This window comes from Myotis davidii, unplaced genomic scaffold, assembly GCF_000327345.1.
Source record: "Myotis davidii unplaced genomic scaffold, ASM32734v1 scaffold209, whole genome shotgun sequence".
NCBI lineage: Eukaryota > Metazoa > Chordata > Mammalia > Chiroptera > Vespertilionidae > Myotis > Myotis davidii.
Window position 1 is genome coordinate 1,798,588 of NW_006300047.1, and position 18,486 is coordinate 1,817,073.

The following is an 18,486-nucleotide window of genomic DNA, read 5'->3' on the forward strand; positions in this document are numbered from 1 at the left end:
TGTCCTGGTGCGGCCACAGCTGGCCTTGGTCCAAGGCTCCCCCTTTAGTCCACTCGGGACACCGTGTCAGATGAGGAAACTGAGGCAGATGAGCTCACAAACACCCAGCAGAAGAGTATGACTCAACTCGGCTCAGCTGATGGGGTTGTAGAATGGCAGAGGGTGCACCCTGCCTCCAGGGGTGTGCAGTGAGAGGCACCCCGATGTCTCTGGCTGCCTGCAGAGCCCCACTTTACGAGTGATCCAGCTCAATGATGACTAGTGTTCTCTTTAACTGGTTTGGATGAGAATTCTACAATCATTCTACTAACGGCTGCACTTTGAGAAAGCTATGGCCACCGCCGAGTGGCCTCCGAGAGAGACCAGGTGAAACCGGAGCAGAGTGGAGAGCCTGCATCTGTTTTCGTGCAAGGGGGAGCATGCATATGTATGTGCGTGCGCACACACACGCGTGCACACACACAGAACATACACACTCATATCGGTCTATATAGGCCTAGGTTGTCTCTTGGAGATGCACAAGAATAGGGGCGCAGTGGTTGTCTTTGAAAGGGACTGGGAGACCAAGGAGGAGAATGAAACCTTGGTCTTTCTCCATTTGTTCAACAACTATTTCCAAGCTCCTACAAGGTGCCGGAAACCGGGAAGACAGCTCAGTGAAAGAGACACACAATTCTCTCCTCTTGGCACTTCAGCTCTCGTGGGAGAGACAATAAAATAAGCAAATTGTGTGGTGACAGGTGGGTAAGTAAGTGCTCTAGGGAAGGGAATCGTGGGGCTGGGCACGGGGTCTGCAGCTACGTGTCAGGAAGGACCTGGGGGCTGGCTTCAGTGTTAAATAAGCTGACAGGGTAAGCGGTGGAGAAGACAGCTTTTAGCAAAGACGTGAGGAGTGTGTGGAAGACAGCCGCATGGCTCTCTGGGGGAAGGAAGGTCAGGTAGAGGGCACAGCGTGTGTGAAGGAGCTGAGATGGGCATGCGCCTGGCGCGTTAGAAGCACAGCATGAAGGCCCGTGTGGTTGAAGCAGAATAGGAGAGAGGTGGCTGTGCCAGGGAGTAGCCAGAAGGTAGTGATTTGAGCCTGGCCAGTGTGGCTTAGTGGTTGAGTATTGATCTATGAACCAGGAGGTTGCAGTTTGATTCCTAGTCAGGGCACATGCCCAGGTTGCGGGCTCGATCCCAGTTGAGGTTGTGCAGAAGGCAGCCAACCAGTGATTCTCTCTCATCATTGATGTTTCTATCTCTCTCCCTCCCCCTCCCTTCCTCTCTGAAAACAATAAAAATATATTATATTAAAAGAAGACAGTGATTTGTGACTGTTGTCAAAGAACAAAGGCAAAGACAGGGTTTACGAGAGAGCATAGCATAGCAGACAGCCTGAGAGCGGGGAGGCTGCTCTTAGATCTTCTGGGTAAATGGGTTTGCTGGCGGCCCGTAGAGAGGTCTGTCGGATCGGTCTGCCGTCGGCGGGGGCCGGCAGGGGCGACACTTGCAGTCGCTATGGGTTCTCCAGAAAATCTCGAGCGTCGAGCTCAGGAGAGCATGGTGTGTCTGTGCCCACTTGCCAGTGTCCTCCCGTGGGCAGCTCTTCATCTGGCCAGGTCCGCATCGCTGTCCCCTGGAGAAAGTCTGGGCACGTGGCCTCTGCCAGGACTTGGGCTTTCCCCAGAGCAAGACGGGCATGCCGAGACCCTACCTGCCTCCAAGGGGTGGCCATGGTCACCAGGGGAGAACAGGTGTCAGGGGCCAGGGCGGGAGCCAGCAGAGCCGGGAGGATGTCACAGTGACGCGGGCTTGATGCCCAGGGCTGGAGCCGGGCAGTAGAGGTGGCAGACGTGGCCAGGTACCCCGAGTCCCTGGAGGAGTGGCTGAGGGGAGAGAGGCAGAGACCTTCGGAGTTACGTCTAAGTTTGTAACATGGATGGCCGGTTTTGAAAAACATTGAGTTTAAGGGATCAGAGGAGGGTCAGCCTAGGAGGCCGTCCCCTGCCCTTTGTCCGCTCCCAGTGCTGTGGGCAGGGCCTCGCCTGCTGGCTGAGCCCTCCCCCGGGTGACGCTGGGACCTGTCCAGGTGGGGTGACCTGTGGCAGCAGCGGGCGGTGAGGCTCCGTGGTTTGAGGCCAGCTGGAGGTGAGCCTGGGGATGGCAGGAGGGCCCCCGCTGGGAACCTCGATGAGGCAGGCAGCAAGGTGGCCTCCTCTGTGACACTGAGCAACCCGCTGAGGACTGAGCCCATCTGTCAGGTAGCAGGAGGGACCTCTTCCGGCCACACCCTCTCCCAGGGGCCAGGTATGGGAGGGGCGGGCTGAGGACCCCACTGAAGTTCCCATCACCCAGCCCACCCATGTTAGCACCCCATCTAAGGAAAAGTCAGGCTCCATGTCTCCTCACAGCTTCTGTGTGATCCCCCCATGCCCCCTCCAACCCACTGACTCTCCCCTTCCTGCTCCTCCCCTCCCCCACCAGCTCCCACCCGCCACCTGCCACCCGCCACTGCCCGAACCTTAAAATAGCAGCTTTGGGACTGTTTTGATTTTGACCCACGTTACGTGATAAGTTAAAAAGCACATTTTGCATTCTGAGCCAAGTTGCACAGGTGCTGTTTCCATCTTGAGCGCCTGGTCTGAGTGGACGCCTGCGTGGGGCGGGCCAGGCCGCAGCCCCTGTGGTTGTGCCCGTCCTGGGGGGCCTGGGGATTCCAGGATACGAGGTCAGGGACGGGCTGTTGCCTGGGGCCTGGGCACTCCAGGTCCTTTAACCGAGAGGCCACACGCCGACCTGGCTGGGGTCAGCGCAGCGGAAACGCTGCAGGCGTGCAACTGACCAGGTGGCGGCGAGGCGGCCATTCCCCTCCCGGCCATTCTATTTTTTTGTTCCATTTTGTTTAAAACGTGTGGTCTGTTCTGACAACGCTGCTTTGGGGGCTGCCACCCACCGTGCAAATAACCCTGCCCGACTCAGGCCTTGGCTCTTCCAGGGCCCCATCCCAGGCCTCCTGGGTGGACCCCACTTCCTTTCCTTGCCTGGGGCTGGGGTGGGTGCCATCCCTGGGAGGCGGGCCATAGCACACTGTGCCCGCCCGCTCACCACCCCTCACCACCCGCTCTCCATCGCCTCCTGGGGCTGGGGCTCCGAGGGCTAAGGCGCCACTGTCACCTGGGTGTTTTGGCCTCACCACACTGCTCCTTAGCCAGTCAGTCACCCCACTGGCTCTGCATGGAACTGAGCACCTGCCTGTTAGAAAAACAAAACAGAACAGTGTGTGTGCGTGCGTGCACGTTGGGGGAACATAACCCTGTCTCTTTAAAACCTCCCCATCGGCAGGTAACAATGAGCGACATTAAGTGGGGCCGTCCCGGGGGTTGGCCTCGGCCGGCTGGGAGCCCCTCTCCTGGGAACCAGGATGGAGGGCTGCCTGGCGGAGGAAGGGCAGGGGTCTCTGGTTTCCCTGCACAGGTCAGACCCCGCAGCTGGCGCAGACTGCAGCACCAGCAGAGGGTGGGGGTGGGACACGGCTCAGAGGCACCCACACGCTGGAGCAGAGCCACGAGGTCCGCTTTCCCAGTTCCCAGCACTCAGCCACAAGGCGGGTGCCCAGGTTGGGCAGGGCGGGGAGGGGGGCGGTCTGGAGAGAGCCCCAGGGTCAGGAGAGGGTGGGTAGCACCCTGAACTCCTCCTCAGAGGGACAGATTTGCTCAAGGCCACCCATGGGGAAGGAGCTGGAACTCAGTCTCCCATCCATTAATTCAGTTGGTCTTTATTAAGCACCTGTTGTTTGCCCAGTGCTGGGGGGAGAACTGTGCACAAGGCAGCACTGGTCTCTGATATCCTGTTGCTGCATGGGGCAGAGAGGGAGAGGCACAGACCAAATCCAGGGAGACTTCATTGGCAGGATGGTAGACAGGGCAGAGGCTGAGGGAGCCTAATAGTGGGGAGTCTAGATGGGCAGTGGGAAGGCTTCTTTGGGGAGAAATAAAATTTAAGCTGAAAATTAAAACATGAAACAGTTCTGTTCCCATAGAAGTGTGTTGCTGGCAGGGGGAACAGCAAGTGCAAAGGTCCTGGGGCACAAGGGAGAATGGATTGGTTAAGGAACTGGCAGCTCACCAGAGTGAACTGGCAGGGTGAGCCGAAGGGAGAATTGGCTGTTCCTTTGTTAATTTACTTGTTTCAAGTTTGCCTCTCCCCCTGGGGGAGGTGACTTCTGGTTCCTTTACTCCTGGGTATCTGGTGCCAGTGCCGTATTAGTACCTACTTGATACTAATAAAATAAAATAAAATAAAATGTACTGAGTGAATGAATAAGTGAATGAGCCTGTGTTACCACGATCTGTGGTTCAGAGGGGGAAGCAGCCAGAGGAGCCCACGGGTCTGGGAGCAGAGTCTGCCGTGGAGCGTGGAGGACAGGGAGGCGGGTTTATATGAAGCAGATCAGCGTCACCTTCCCGTGGATTTTTCACCTTCTTATCAGGGCGTGTTCCAGGGTGAGGCGTGGGAGGCACTTACCTTGGGCTCAGTATTAAATGCAGCCAGGAGCGAGCCTGCAGATCCCTCCTCCCATCGCTGTGCTGCCTTTTCACTCCACGCATAGCATCCTCAGATGAAGGAACGTTTTTAATGTTGATGTGGTCCAATTCATCTATTGTTACTCTTGTGGCCTGTTTTTAAGTGTCATATTCGAGAAATCATTGCCAAATCTGGCAATGAAGCTTTTCAACCCATGTTTTCCAAAACATCAGCTTTATAAAAGTTTTAGCTCTCCTTTTTGGGTCTTGATCTATTTTGAATTAAATTTTGTATATGCTATAAAGATCCAGCTTCATTCTTTTGCATGTGGATATCCAGTTGCCCTAACACCATTTTTTTTTTTTAAAGACTGTCCTTTGCGCCGTTGAGCGGGCGTGGCACGCATGTTGAAAGCCATTTGCCTATAAACAGAGTTTATTTCCGGCTCCCTATTCCATTTGTCTGTCTGTCTGTCTGTAGGCCACTACCATGCCGGTTTGTTTACTGTAGCTTTGGAAGGCCTCCAACGTTTTTTTCTTCTTCAGGATTGTTTTGGCTATTTGGAGTCCCTTGAGATTCCATATGAATTTTAGGATGGATTTTTCTTTAAAAAAAAAAAAAGTTCCTAAAATTGATATTAGAGAAAGAGAGGACGAGACTGAGAGAGAGGAAGAGAGAGAGAGAGAAATGTCAGTTTGTTGTTCCACTTATTTATGCATTCATTGGTTGATCCTTGTATGTGCCCTGACCGAGGATCAAACCCTCAACCTTGGGAGTATTGGGGCCACTCTCTACAAACTGAGCTACCTGGCCAGGGCAAATTTTTTCTATTTTTGCAACAAACACCATGGACTTTAGATAGGGATTGCATTAAATCTGTAGATTGCTTTTGGTAGTTTTGACATCTTAACAATGTTAAGTCTCCTATCTATGAACACAGGATATCTTTCCATTTATTTGTGTCTTCTCTAATTTTTTCAGCAAGAGTTTGTTCTCTCTAGTGTATAGTCTTTTGTCTCCCTGGTTAACTTCATTCCTATGTCTTAAATGGATTTAAAGTGATACCAATAGCAAGGGAATAAGCTCTCTTGTGTGTGTGTGGCGGGGAGTGACATTGAAAATAAGGCTAAAATTCCCTCTCGGTGTTACCAGCCCAGACCCTGTCCCCTCCTCCACTGCCAGGGAAGCCCTGTCTGTCCTCACTTTACAGAGGGAACCACAGTCCCCGTCTGGGGCCCTGGAGAGGAAACCCTTTTCTGTTCACTTGCCCTGTGGGCCCATCACAAGCGCTCAGCTTCGTTCGGCGAGCCTGGCTGTGCACCCCTGAAGATGTGGTGCAGTGGGCAGCCGCCTCTGTGGCAGGCTTGCACTGGGAGGACACGTCCCTGTGGGCGTGGGAAGTTGAGTGTCATCTAGGGAGTCACCTTGGCTAGTGGTGAAGATTTCTGGCCTCCAGGCCTTTGCTCTAGCCATGCCCACCACCTTCCCCTTTCGATCGCCTGGCGAACTCAAGGCTCATACCTTCAACGTGTCCCGTGACACTTAGGTTACATCCTTCTCGCCCGCAGCAACAGAGCTTGACAGGGCCTGCGCGCAGTCAGTGCTTTGTGAATAGCTGTCGCCTCGGTGCTGTTGACAATCCACTGTATTCCCAACCCAGACCAGGGACAGCAAACGTTTTCTGTGGAGACCCAGGCAGTAACTATTTCAGCCTTCGCACGCCCTACAATCTCTGCTGCAACTGCTCATCTCTGCTCATTTCTGCATAAAAACATCACAGAAAATCCATTACTGATGGGTGTGGCTGTGTTCCCATAAGACTTTTGCTATGGACTGAATGTTTGTGTCCCTCCCAGATTCACATGCTGAAGTCCCTTTGATGGTATCAGGAGGTGAGGCCTTTGGGAGACGATTAGGTCATGAGGGTGGAGCCCCAGGGTGGGATCAGTGCCCTAATAAGAAGGGAGAGAGCCCGGTCAGCATGGCTTAGTGGTTGAGCGTCAACCTATGAATCAGGAGGTCACGTTTGAGTCCTGGTCAGGGCACATGCCCAGGTTGTGGGCTGGATCCCCAGTGTGGGGTCTGCAGGAGACAGCCAATCAATGGTTCTCTCTCATCATTGATGTTTCTCTCTTTCTCTCCCTCTCCATTCCTCTCTGAAATCAATTTAAAAAATATTTTTTTTTTTAAGAAAGAAGAGAGAAAGACCTAGCTTCCTCTCTCTCCACCACGTGAGGACAAGTGAGAAGATGGCTGCATGCAAAACAGGAAGAGAGTCCTCCCCAGAACCCAACCCTGCTGGCACCCTGAGCTCAAACTTCCAGCCTCCAGAACCGTGAGAAATCAATTTCCATTAAGTCACCCAGCCTGTGCTATTTTTGTTGTAGCAGCCAGAACTAAGATAAGTTTATTTACAAAAGCAGGGTGGATTTGGCCTGTGGACCGTGGTGTTCTGATCCCTGACTTAGGGGGGTCTTGGCATCAATCTTCCTGGGAATAGAACTCATTTTTGCCTCTGTTCTTAGCAAATTATGTTATGTCTCTGGGCCTCAGTTGTCTCATCCATGGAATGGAGACAACAGCACTCATTTCTTATGCAGTGGTTTCGGTAGTCGGAATGTAACACAATACTCTCCCTCAAGTACTTAAGACATGCCTAGTAGGCCCTTATCCAAGTGTCCTTCTGACCCCTCTGGAAGATAACCACATTGTCCAGCAAGCATTTATTGAGCACCTACTGTGTGCTGGGCCCCAGACAAAGAAGTCAGTGCTGGTTTCACCCTTGTAGGATTTACAAAAGCCTGTGGGAAGGTGGGTGACGCCAGGCCAGCTGTGGCCTCAGACCTGTCCCTCTGGGGCTGGGAGTGGCTCACGGAGGTGTGGTCCCTGAAGTCCTGGGAGCTCCTGAGGCGTGGAGGGGGGAAGAGGAAGGACAAAGGGCAGGATGACAACCTGAAACACCTGCAGGAATATTCCCCAGAGGTGTTTACCGTGTTTCAAACCGGAGATTGCAGAATGGCGCCATGGCCAGCTCCAGCCTGCAGGTGTGTTTTGTTTGGCCTGCTTAGCACTTAAATTTGTTTTAAAAATGAACTGTCAACATTTAAAATGGGAAGATTTGGGATAAAATCCAGATGTCAGCTTCTAATTTTAAAAAAATCAGAAGATGTGACACCTGACAACAAGCTACAACCAAGTAGATGGGATCCTTTTTTTCATTTAGTGTAAGTTGGCTGTCCATTTTTTTAAAAAAATCCTTTTAGTGACATTTTTCTCTTCTCTTGGACTTTTATTTATTCTTCCTCCACCTCAATTCTAACATAAAGCAACATATTAGAAGTATACACTAGTGATAAAATTCTGTGACAAGACATTTTAAATGTCTCAGTCAAAAGATAGGAAAAGATAGTAACCTGCTACTGATCAAATAACTGTGTGTATTCATTTCTTACTGCTGTTACAACAACCTAGAGGTCCGGCTGCCGGCCAGGCCTTCCTTCATTCCGCGCCAACCCCTGGTGGTCTGCACACATCAGAGCGAACTCCCAGTCGGTCGAACTCCCGAGGGGACAATTTGCTTATTAGCCTTTTATTATATAGGATTACCACAAACTTAGTGGCTAAAAAACACACATTCATCTTCTACCTCTGGAGATCAGAAACCCAAAATGGGTTTCACTTAAATCAAGGGGTAGACAGGGTCATGCTCCTTCTAGAGGCTGTGGGAAGAGTCCATTCTCTGGCCTTTTCTAGCTTCTGAAAGGTGCCCACATTCCTTGGCTCACGGTCCCTTTCTCCCTCTTCAAAGCTGGCAGGGCAGCATCTTCCACTCTGTCTGACTCCGACCTCCTGCCTCTGTCTAACAGGAACCTTTAGGATGACCTTGGGCCCCTGGATACTCCAGAGTAATCGCCCTCTCCAGGCCCTTCATTGCAAAGTCCTCTTTGCTCTGTGAGATGCCATGTTTACAGGCTCCGGGAATGAGGGCATGGCCATCTTTGGGAGGTGGTACTGTTCTGCCTGCCACACTAGGAATTGAACATTATTCCACCCAGCATGGCTCTGGCTTGGGGTTTCAGGCTACACTAATGATCCTGCAATTGTCCAGATGTGTATAGAGCACCCAGCGTGTGCCAGGACCTGTGCGGGGTGTTATAGGTCAGCAGCGAACAAGAGAGACCAATGCCGGGCACGCTCTTCGAATGAGACACAGGCACTCCAGTTTGCCCCCTGAAGTCCACCCCACTCACCGTACCTGAGGAACTGAAGTTTACCATCTCGGTTCAAAAGACTCCCCCGTGCCTGTTCCTACTTTCTTCCCTGTGCACCGAACAGTATAGTCTGTGTTTTAATGCTTCAGCCTTGAGACCCTTCAATCTTCTGACTGCTGGGTCCCCAGAGTGGCTTCTGCCGCCCTTAGAGATGGCGGGTAACCTCTCCCAGGACCTCAAGTTCTTGCACACCCAGGCTAGGAGCAGGGACGTCGAGGCCACTTTGAAAGTCAACCAGAAAGTTGTGCTGCATGTGAACTGTCAGGCCCAGGACAGGTCTCGGCCGGGGAAATCCAGCACAGCGTAGCCCCGACGTGCTCACTTCTCCCAGATACCCGTCCCCAGGTTGGCAAATGCCAACGTGGGACCTCCAAGCAGAGCTCGACTATTGGCGGAAGTAGAGGATGCTGCCTGTTCCTTCCCAGTGGAGGTTCCCCCCAGGCCCTGGGTTTGGACGGGATGTTGTCTTAGATGGAGTCCTCGGGGAGCATTCGACTGCAATGTGTACACAAGAGCCGCCATCAGCCACAGTGCCACATCCCAGGTTGCCAGGCTCAGTTTCGGCCCCTTGCTGAGAGAGGAGCGGTTTTAATGTGAGAGTGCAGGTTTCTATATGGGTTCGCTGAGGGGGGGGCAGGGTGGGCCTGGAAATTCAATAGCCCAGCCCTTATTTTGACAGTGTCCATGGGATTAATCAGGAGGTGCTGACTGAACATGCAAGTTCACTTCCCAGTCAGTGTAGCTCTGCCCCATGTAGTCACTCAGGACCCAGGCTCCCTCCACCTTGTGGCTCTGCCCTGCTAGCTGCCTGGCAGATGGCGGGAGAGAGAGGGAGAATTAATGCAGGAAGTTTACATGGGCCAAGCCCATAAGAAGTCCATGTCACTCCTGCCAGAACTCATCACAGCTACAAGGGAGACGGGAATGCAGTTTTGTGGACAAGGAAGTGCGTTTTGGTGAATATATAGCGGCCACTGTAGGTATGTTTGTTCATCACCATATACGGCTAGGTACTGGGGATGCATAGGTGACTGTTTCTGTTCCCCTCCAAGGAGCTTGCAGGTTCAAATCCTAGCTCCACTGCTGACTCGCTGTGTGATCTTGGGTGAATTACTCAACCCCATTCAACCTCTGTTTTTCCAGCGATGAAGTGAGGATAGTAATACCAGCCTGTGAGAGCAGTCATGAGGGTTATATGAGTTGACCATTGTAAAGCCACAAACCCAATGCTTGTTCCTGGTCAGGGTCAAATGGAGGGCAGCCATGGACATGGGAGGCACAAGCGGGCACCAAGGCAGGGACAGTAGGAGCCTGGGGGCCCCAGACCTATCCTCCCAGCCCCCTGTCTGGGGCCTCACTTCTCAAGCTTCTGAGTAAGAAGCCTGCGTAAGGCTTAGGGCTGAGAAATATCCAGTGAGGATGGAGGTTTCTGGCATCCGCTGTTGGGCCTGGGCCTTGGGAAAACTCTGGGATAACCTGTCCCTTCTCAGGTGCCCAGCCAGCCACCTCCTGGACTCCTGCATCTCACTCCTCTGCTCCCTGTGACCTTCTCCAACTCCCCCTCCAACAGGCCTCCGTCCCGCTGAACGACGCCCACTTAGTGGTTGGAGCTCTTCCAGCTCAGACGTCCCCGCGGACACGCCTTTCCTCCAAACTTACAGGTCAGGACCGCGGTCCCTTTGGGGTGACCCTGAATTGCCTGCCAAGTGTTGTCTCTGAGCAGCCAGCCCTGGGGGATGGGGAGGAAGGAAGGAGGGTGGAGGCCCCGGGGAGGGAAGAGGTGGGAGGCCACACCGCCATGTTCAGCTCCTCCAGAATCAAGAACAGATGGCAGGGAGGTTTCCAAATCCGTCATTTGGAAGCGATTGTCCAGGCGAGAAGGGTTTTGAGCTCCCCGGGGGGTGAAGGGATCACATTTCACCCTTGAAAAGGGAGAGAAACAGCACTGCCCTCTCAACCCTGTGCTGTGTTTGGGTCCGAGGGATGCCGGTGTGATCCTTTACTGGCCCGGGGTTTTCTGCTCCGTGTGGGAGAGGAACATGGAGGGGCTTCACCCTGCAGGGGGCGGAGGGGCAGAGAAAGAGGGCCAGGTGGGGAGGCCGTGCTCAGCTCCGGGACCCGGTCCTTAGAGAGTGTCCGTATGTTCATTGCTTTGCTGAGCGAGCATCCTGTGCTCTGCGCTCAGGCGCTAGGCAGTGGGTGGGCCGGGATGCCCAGCTGTAGACGGGTGACCAGCAGCGAGGAGGCCGGGATTTGAGAGCAATTTCAACGCCTGCCTTGCTCTCTCTCTCCCGTGCTGGTAGGTTTCAGAATGGAGGCCGAGAAGGGCCCCGAGTTACGGAAACTGATCATCCTCAGATGCAGGTTTTTTTATGTCAACACCTGAAGTCAAGGACGTGTCTTCAAATCGACACAGGTCCATTATTTCACCAGCAGCCTTTCGCTTTCAAGGTGGAGCATAAAGTTGTGCATCTGAGGGCTGCTGGCGGCCGAGGCCCAGGCCACGGGGTCACTGCGTTCCGCTGTAATGGGGGCTGATCTCTGCTGAGTGCCACACGCCGGGCTCTGCTCTGAACGCTTTCCAAGTCTCTCATGGACGCCTGGCGTTCCGTGTCGCAGATGAGAATCCGAGACACAGGTGACGTGACGCCCAAGGTCACCGAGCGTGTATGAGGAGGGTCTTAGTTGGGAATCCCAGGGGGTCTGGCTGCAGAGCCCAGGTTTCCCCTGGACTTGGGGGGGGGGGGCACTGGGAGCTTGGCGGCTGGGTCCTCTAATGGGTTCAAATGTTATTATTATTTAAAGCAGCAGAACCCTTTGTTCACCTCGTCTCTGGGGTTGAACGGGGGTTGAGGGAAGGGCAGGAGCTCGGCCTTCTCAGCCTCCATCCTCCCTTTGAGACTCCCGCGAGGCAATTCGATGCCGCGGTTCTCAACCTGATTTTCATTGTTGCCCCACTGAGGAAGCTTTTTAAGCGTTGTTTTCCTAACTGCCCTCTTTATGAAATTTTAATCCCACAACCATACTTTATTTCTGTCTATGTGCTGCATGCTTTTCTATGCCTCAAACATAAAAAGAGTAAGTTTTTTAAAATATGTTTTTTATTTATTATAGAGAGAAAGGAAGGGAGAGATAGAGAGATAGAAACAGTGATGGAGAAACATCGATTGGCTGCCACCTGCACACCCCCTACTGGGAATCGAGTCCACAACCCCGGGCATGTGCCCTGATCGGGAATCCAACCAGTGACCTCCGAAACTCAACCACTGAGCCACACCAGCCGGGCAAGAGTAAGTTTTGTTTGTTTTTTATCCACCCCTCTCTCCCAGAACCAATTTTTGCATTTGGCGGTGATATCGCCCCATTCAGAACACATGCCCTGCAGGACCCCTGGGCACCACAGAGGCAGTTGGAGAAGAGACGGCCGTAACCTCGTTCTCAGCCCAGCCACACGCTGGAAACCCCTGGGGAGGTTTTAGAGCACACACAGACCCAGCCAGAGAGGTGAGTCACTTGGTCGGGGGGACCCAGGTACACATTAAAAATTAATACACTTTATTTTAGGGGGAGCAGTTCTAGGGTTATAGAAAGACGGCAGAAAGTGTAAGAGTTCCCACACACAACCTCCCCCCACTTTCCCCTATAGTTAACATCTTGCATTGGTGTTGTACATTTGTCATAACTGATGAACTGACCCTATGTAATAAAGAGGTAATATGCAAATTGACCCTCATGCCCTCACAAGATGGCTGCCTACGACCAGGCCAGCAGGGGGGGCAGTTGGGAGCGACCAGGTTGGCGGCGGGGGGAGGGTTAGGGGCAAGCAGGCCAGCAGGCAGAGACAATGAGGGACGATCAGGCCAGCGGGGGCGGGGGGCAATTAGGGGTGACCAGGCAGGCAGGTGAGTGATTAGGAGCCAGCAGGTCCCGGATTGAAGAGGTGCAGGCTGGGCTGAGGGGACCCCCCCACCCATGCTTGAATTTCGTGCATGGGCCTCTAGTATTAATATAAAATGTTACCTGAAGTCTATGGCTTACATTAGGGTTTACTCTGTCATACAGTTCTATGGGTTTTTCCAAACGCATGCTGTCGGCCCACCTTCCCTGTATCATAGAGAACAGATTCACTGCCCTGAAAGTCCCCCATGCTCTGCCTGTTCATCCCTCCCTTCTTCTTGACCCCCTGCCACCACCGGCCTTTTTACTGACTCTGGTTTTGTGTTTTCCCAGAGTAGCACATAGTTGGAATCACTCAGTATGTAGCCTCAGGGCCTTTGCACAGGCCGTTCCCTCTGCCTGAAATGCTCTTCCCTGCACATCTGCTTGGTTCACTCCCTCACCTCCTTTGGGTATTTTTCAAATCTTTTCTTTTTTAAAATATTTTATTGATTTTTTACAGAGAGGAAGGGAGAGGGATAGAGAGTTAGAAACATTGATGAGAGAGAAACATCGATCAGCTTTCTCCTGCACACCCCCTACTGGGGATGTGCCCGCAAGCAAGGTACATGCCCTTGACCAGAATCAAACCTGGGACCCTTTAGTCCGCAGGCCGACACTCTATCCACTGAGCCAAACCGGTTAGGGCTTGGGTATTTTTCAAATGCCATCTCCTCAGTGAGGCCTTTCCCAGCCATCCTATGTATTTGCACCCCCACTTCCCTGTAGCGTGCCCCATCCCCCTTCCTGGCTTTGCCATTCTAACAGACTACGTAATTTATTAAATATCTTTGCTTCTCATTGCCTGTCTTTTACTCATCCAACAGGAGAATGCAGATTCCGCATTCCGGGGGTGATTTTTGTCTGTTTTGTGGAGTGGCATATAGTAGGTGTTCAATTAAACACCTGTTGAAGGAATGCATGAACATATGAGGTGGGGATTAGCAACTCCATCCCCACTCTGCAGGGAGGAATGGAAGCTCCAAGAGATTGCACCACCCAGCTGGTTAATGAGGACATCAGGTCTTAAACCCAGGCAGTGTGACTCCAGAGCCGACCTGCATGCAAACATCTGGCCCCCATGCAAATTGTGGAGATCAGGACCCCTGAGTGTCCCCCAATCCCGTGGTCATCTTCTCCTGGCCTCAAGCTCTTCCATTCTCGGCCCTCAGCCTCCTGCAGGGTGAGTGGAGACCTGGATCAGACAGGGCATCTGAGTGTGAACTGACCTCATGGACTGCTCTGGGGACCTGGTGAGTAAGCGATGGGATGGTCTACACTCCCCAGTTCCCAACCCCCAGGAACCTGATGTGGTCACTTCCAGCCAGGGGGACCTCTCCTGCCTCCGACTGCTGTCCACAGTGTGTGGTCCCACCTCTTCAGGAGGCACTAACATGCTTGGGGTCCCTGGTGTCAGAACCTCCCCAGGCATGGGGACTGTGCCCTCTTCTCCTGCTGCCCCCCACACAGTAGGGGGTAGAATATTGCATAATGAAGGAAGGAAATGAACATCTCCTGAGGCCTACTGTGTGCCCCATGGGCAGTTTACTGAGGTGTTATCCCAGTTCCTCTTGGCGGTGTCCCTCAAGGTGGGCAGGCTGTGCCCATTTTATGGATGAGGACATTGAGGCTCAGAGCTGCCAGGCTTGTCTGAGTCTGCCTGGGAGTGCCACCTGCTCTGATGGGCCCAGATGGCAGGCGACGGGGCTGGGCCAGGTGGCTCTCAGGCTGGAGCAGTGCGTTACCCCTGGAACCCGGCCTCTGGCACAGGCTGGGCTCCATCTGTTTACTCTGGGGAACCATTTCCGACTGTGGATGGAGGAGGTTAAGCCAGAGAATACTAGGAAAAAACTCCTGACTGTGAGGGTCCAGATCCTGGAGTCTCCGTTTTGGGAGGGTTGCCATCTGCCTGCCAAGACGAGGAGCGGTAAGCTCGGAAACAGGCACTGCAAAGATGTCTGTGAGCGGTGGGAGGAGGTGGGGGCCTTCCGGCCTGGGCTGGGTGAGCTGCAGGTCTCTGTCAGTTGATAATTGATTTGATACTTGGTCAACACTGGAGAGAAGCATTCGTTCATTTGTTTGCTCCTTCAGTGAGTACTGAGCACTTGCTGTGAGTCAGGAGCTGTGCTTGGCCCTGGGGACAGAGCAGGGAAGGAAACAGACTCAAGGCCCTGCCCCCACGGGACTGACCTTCCGGCCGGGGAGGGAGCAGCAAGGGCTGGGAGGTACTTTCGATGGGCAATTAGGGGAGGCTACTTGGAGGAGGTGTCATTGCAGCAGTAACTCCAATGAAAAGAGGTGGTCAGGCCAAGTTTGGGAGACACCTCATGCCAGGTGACATCTCAGGGGCTCAGAGACAAGATAGACTTGCCCAGGTTGATCTGGCATCTTCAGGGTTTAGCTGCTCTGCAGTCTCTGGTGTGTCCCCGAGCTGGGAAGGAATGAAAATCTGAGTTCCCAGCAGCCCGTGCCATTTTCTGCCTCTAGAGACCCAGGCTCAGGCTAGTGTGGCCCTCCGTGGCGGGGACAGTGGGGTCAGTGTGGACCAGGCAGCCCTGGTGGGGCAGCCACTGAATGGCGGTCTAGACCTGGTGAACACCCGCTTTCTGGAGGCTCCAGGCAGGTGAGCAGGGAGCAGGTGTGCCAGCCGGGCGGGGGCACGGCTCCCTCCTAATTCTGTCAACTCTCCCTGTTCCCAGTGTGCTGAGGACACACTGTGTGCACGATTGATGGGGGTGCTCTGGCCTCGTGACTCTCAAGCCCTTTACAGTTTGTAACGTCTTCATTAATAATCATAATAATAGTTGAAACCAGCATCTTGCTGAACAAGCTGGTGTGGATGAGCCTCCGGGAGTCCTGGGTTCCGGCTCCTGGTCCCAGGTCCTTTCTGCTTTCTGCTCTTTATCAGCGTCAAAGCCCGGCTTCCATGTGCAGAGTGCCTACTGCGTGCTTGCCGCCATTCTAAGGGTTTTCTGTGCGTTGGTTCTTTGACTCCTCCTAACAGCCCAGTGAGACCAGGACAGGACAGTTCACATGAACTCCATCTTGAGGTCAGATCCCAGCTCTGCCACTTGCTGGCTGTGTGGCCTTGGGCAGAGCCCTCACTCTCTCTGTGCCCTCAGTCTCCTTGTCTGTGAAATGGGGATAATAATAGCACCAGTAACATGGGGTTGGTGGGCTTGAGTGAGTTCATATCAGTAATGTGCCCAGGATGGTGTGTGGAGAAGGAAGCTTTTGCTGCCATGGAGATGGTGGTGGTGATGGAAATCACCTTTGTTGTCATTATTCTGCATCACACGTGGGAATGTACGTGGCCTGCCCAGGTCACATAGCAAGTAGGCAGCAAACTAGGGACTCGGGCGTGGTACCTGGGCCCTTCCCCACGGTGTCCTCCCATCTCTGAGAAGGGGAATCGGCTGTGGTCCAGGCACTGGTCACTGTCACCCACCGTGAAGTTGCCTTGCCTGGCCCAGCCTCCGCTCCGTCCTGACTCACAGGGCACACAGGAGCCAGGTAGCCTCCTGGTTCAGATTCCCCAGCGATTCTCCCCCTGCCCCACCCCTCTGTGTGGGAGGAGGGACAGTGCCCGGCGGCCGAGGCCCGGTGACCGAGGCCCAGCGGCCGAGGGGCCAGGATGTCACCCCCTGAAGAGGGCCTGTCACTGTACCCACGACTGAGCCGGCCTGGTTCCCCTTCTCCCGACTTCACCTGAACCCCTTTCCTGGGCTGGGTGGTGGGAGATCTGTACGGAGCTAGTTCTTTGCTGATGCCTGGGGTACAGGTCTGTGTTGGGGACCCACGGAGGGCATTGCCACCTGGGCTGCCGACCTGGGCCCTGCCCCTGGGTCCTCACTGGCCAAAGGGGTGTCAGGGCAGTCAGCCTGTTGGACAGCTGCCACGTCGGGCTAGAGAACAGGGCATGCTGGGGCTGAAGAGAGGGGCCCAGCCTGTGAGGGTCCCGGGCCCCCACAACCCCCCCATGCCTCACAGCTGCTCCCCTTCCTGCCCCTCCTCACCATGTTCCTGGGGCTCTGGCAGAAGAGGAGACCCGCGCTTCTGCAGCCAGCCTGGCCCTCGGCATCCGCGGCCAGAAGCAGATGCTCGGGTGAGGGGTTCTTTGCAGCTCTGGACCCCCCGCCCCCCGAGGCGAGGAATGGGGGAGGGAGCCTTGTGCACCTGTGTGTTGATCCCTGACTCCCCACTGCACAGATGTAGAAAGCGGCTCAGAGAGGCAAAGCTAATAAAATAACCTTAATCTTTGGGATCAGGGTGTAAATGAGTTCTTAGTCCCCCAAACTCAAAGCATCCCAGGCCTCAAATCTGTATTAATAACTATGATAGCTCCTCAGTCTGCAGACCTACTAGGTGCGTGGCACAGTGCCTGGTGGTCTCACACATAGACGCAGCCAGGTGGGCCACCCGCTAGGCTCTGGCACTTGTACTGGGCCATGGAGGGAAATGAGCAAGCCAGCGGTTACTGGTTCAGGCCAGCGGTTCTCACCCAGGGCGAGTTGACATTTGGTAATGATTGGGAAGTTTCTGATTGTTATAGCTGGAGGGGTGCTGCTGGCTTCTTGTGGGGGGAGGGGGCAGAGATGCTGCTACACGGCCCCAGTGCACAGTGCTAATTCAGTCACAATGGATTATGTGGCCCAGGCCACAGTGGCACTGAGGGTGACACACCCTGGTGTGGAGGAGCCACCGGGATGGGTAGCACCCGGCGCTAGCAATAGTGGGCAGCCGTCAGCACCCGGCCTGGAGGTGAGGCAGGGCGCCGTGCGGACAGGGCTGCCGGCAGGGGCCCACAGGAGACATGCCACCCAGTACCCTTTCGCCCCATACTGAAGGGGAAACTGAGGCTCGAAGAGGGCAATTAAGGAACGGGCCCAACATGATAGAACTAGGCAGAGGCTGGGCTGGGATTCAAACACAAGTTAGGTTGCCTGATGCCAGACACCCGCCTAGTTCTGGCATCAGGCAAGAACTACTCTGCATGGCCCTCGGGACTCGGGGTGTATGCATGGCCCTTGGTTGGGCTGCTGTTGTGTTCCTGGGTCTCTGGTCTCTGTTGGGAGGTTGGCTTGGCCCTACTCAACCGGGAGCCCCATCAGGGGTCCTCCTGCCAGGCCTGTCCCATTCTCTCTTCCAGCAAAGACCTGCAGCCCTCCTAGGCCGTCGCCCCAGCAGAACCGCGCTCAGCCAAGGTAACTGTGCCCTGGCCGCCCTGAGCTCCTAACTGGTTCCAGATGCCCTGCCCGAGGCGGGCCAGGCCGTGTAGGCCAGGCCCCGCTGCGGAGTGTTAACACGGCCACATCTGTCTGTGGGCCTCCCGCGAGCCCCCCTGGGCCGCCCTCGGAAACCCCTGGCTCCAGCTTTCCCAAACATGCCCAGGTTTACATTCCTGGGCAGCCCCTGCAGCCCCAGCCAGGCCCACGGGACCCTCTGGAGCCGGAGGAGGCCTGCTGCCCGGAGCCTGGCGCCTGGCGCTGCCTCACTCGGCCTGGCACGCTCCCGGCGGCTGGATCAGATGACACAGGCCTTGAGCGAAGCCAGCACCACCTCCCAGGTGTTCCGCGTGCCTTCCCGTGGCCCGGGGTCTCTGCTTGTCATCCTGCCCTTGCCCAGGAACCCTCTTCCCACCTGGCCTCTGGACCCTCCAGGACATCCCTCAGTCATGCATTTCCCCTGCATGTGGCATCTGGGGGTCCTGGGAGTAGGTGGGAGGGCCCCAGAGGCCTGGCCAGGGTTCCCCCTCCCTCTGTGTTGCCATGGT

The 18,486-nt window shown here is 54.6% G+C and overlaps 1 protein-coding gene across 1 annotated transcript in view; it reads left to right on the forward strand.

The window, feature by feature from the left end:
- The first annotated feature begins 16,336 nt into the window (after nucleotides 1-16,336).
- Nucleotides 16,337-18,486, forward strand: part of LOC107185068 — a 7,710-nt gene continuing 5,560 nt past the window's right edge. The window contains exons 1-2 of the mRNA XM_015572148.1: nucleotides 16,337-16,818; nucleotides 17,863-17,917. Of these exons, the coding sequence (XP_015427634.1) occupies nucleotides 16,480-16,818; nucleotides 17,863-17,917 (394 nt within the window). The 5' untranslated portion in view covers nucleotides 16,337-16,479. The remainder of the gene's footprint in view (nucleotides 16,819-17,862; nucleotides 17,918-18,486) is intronic.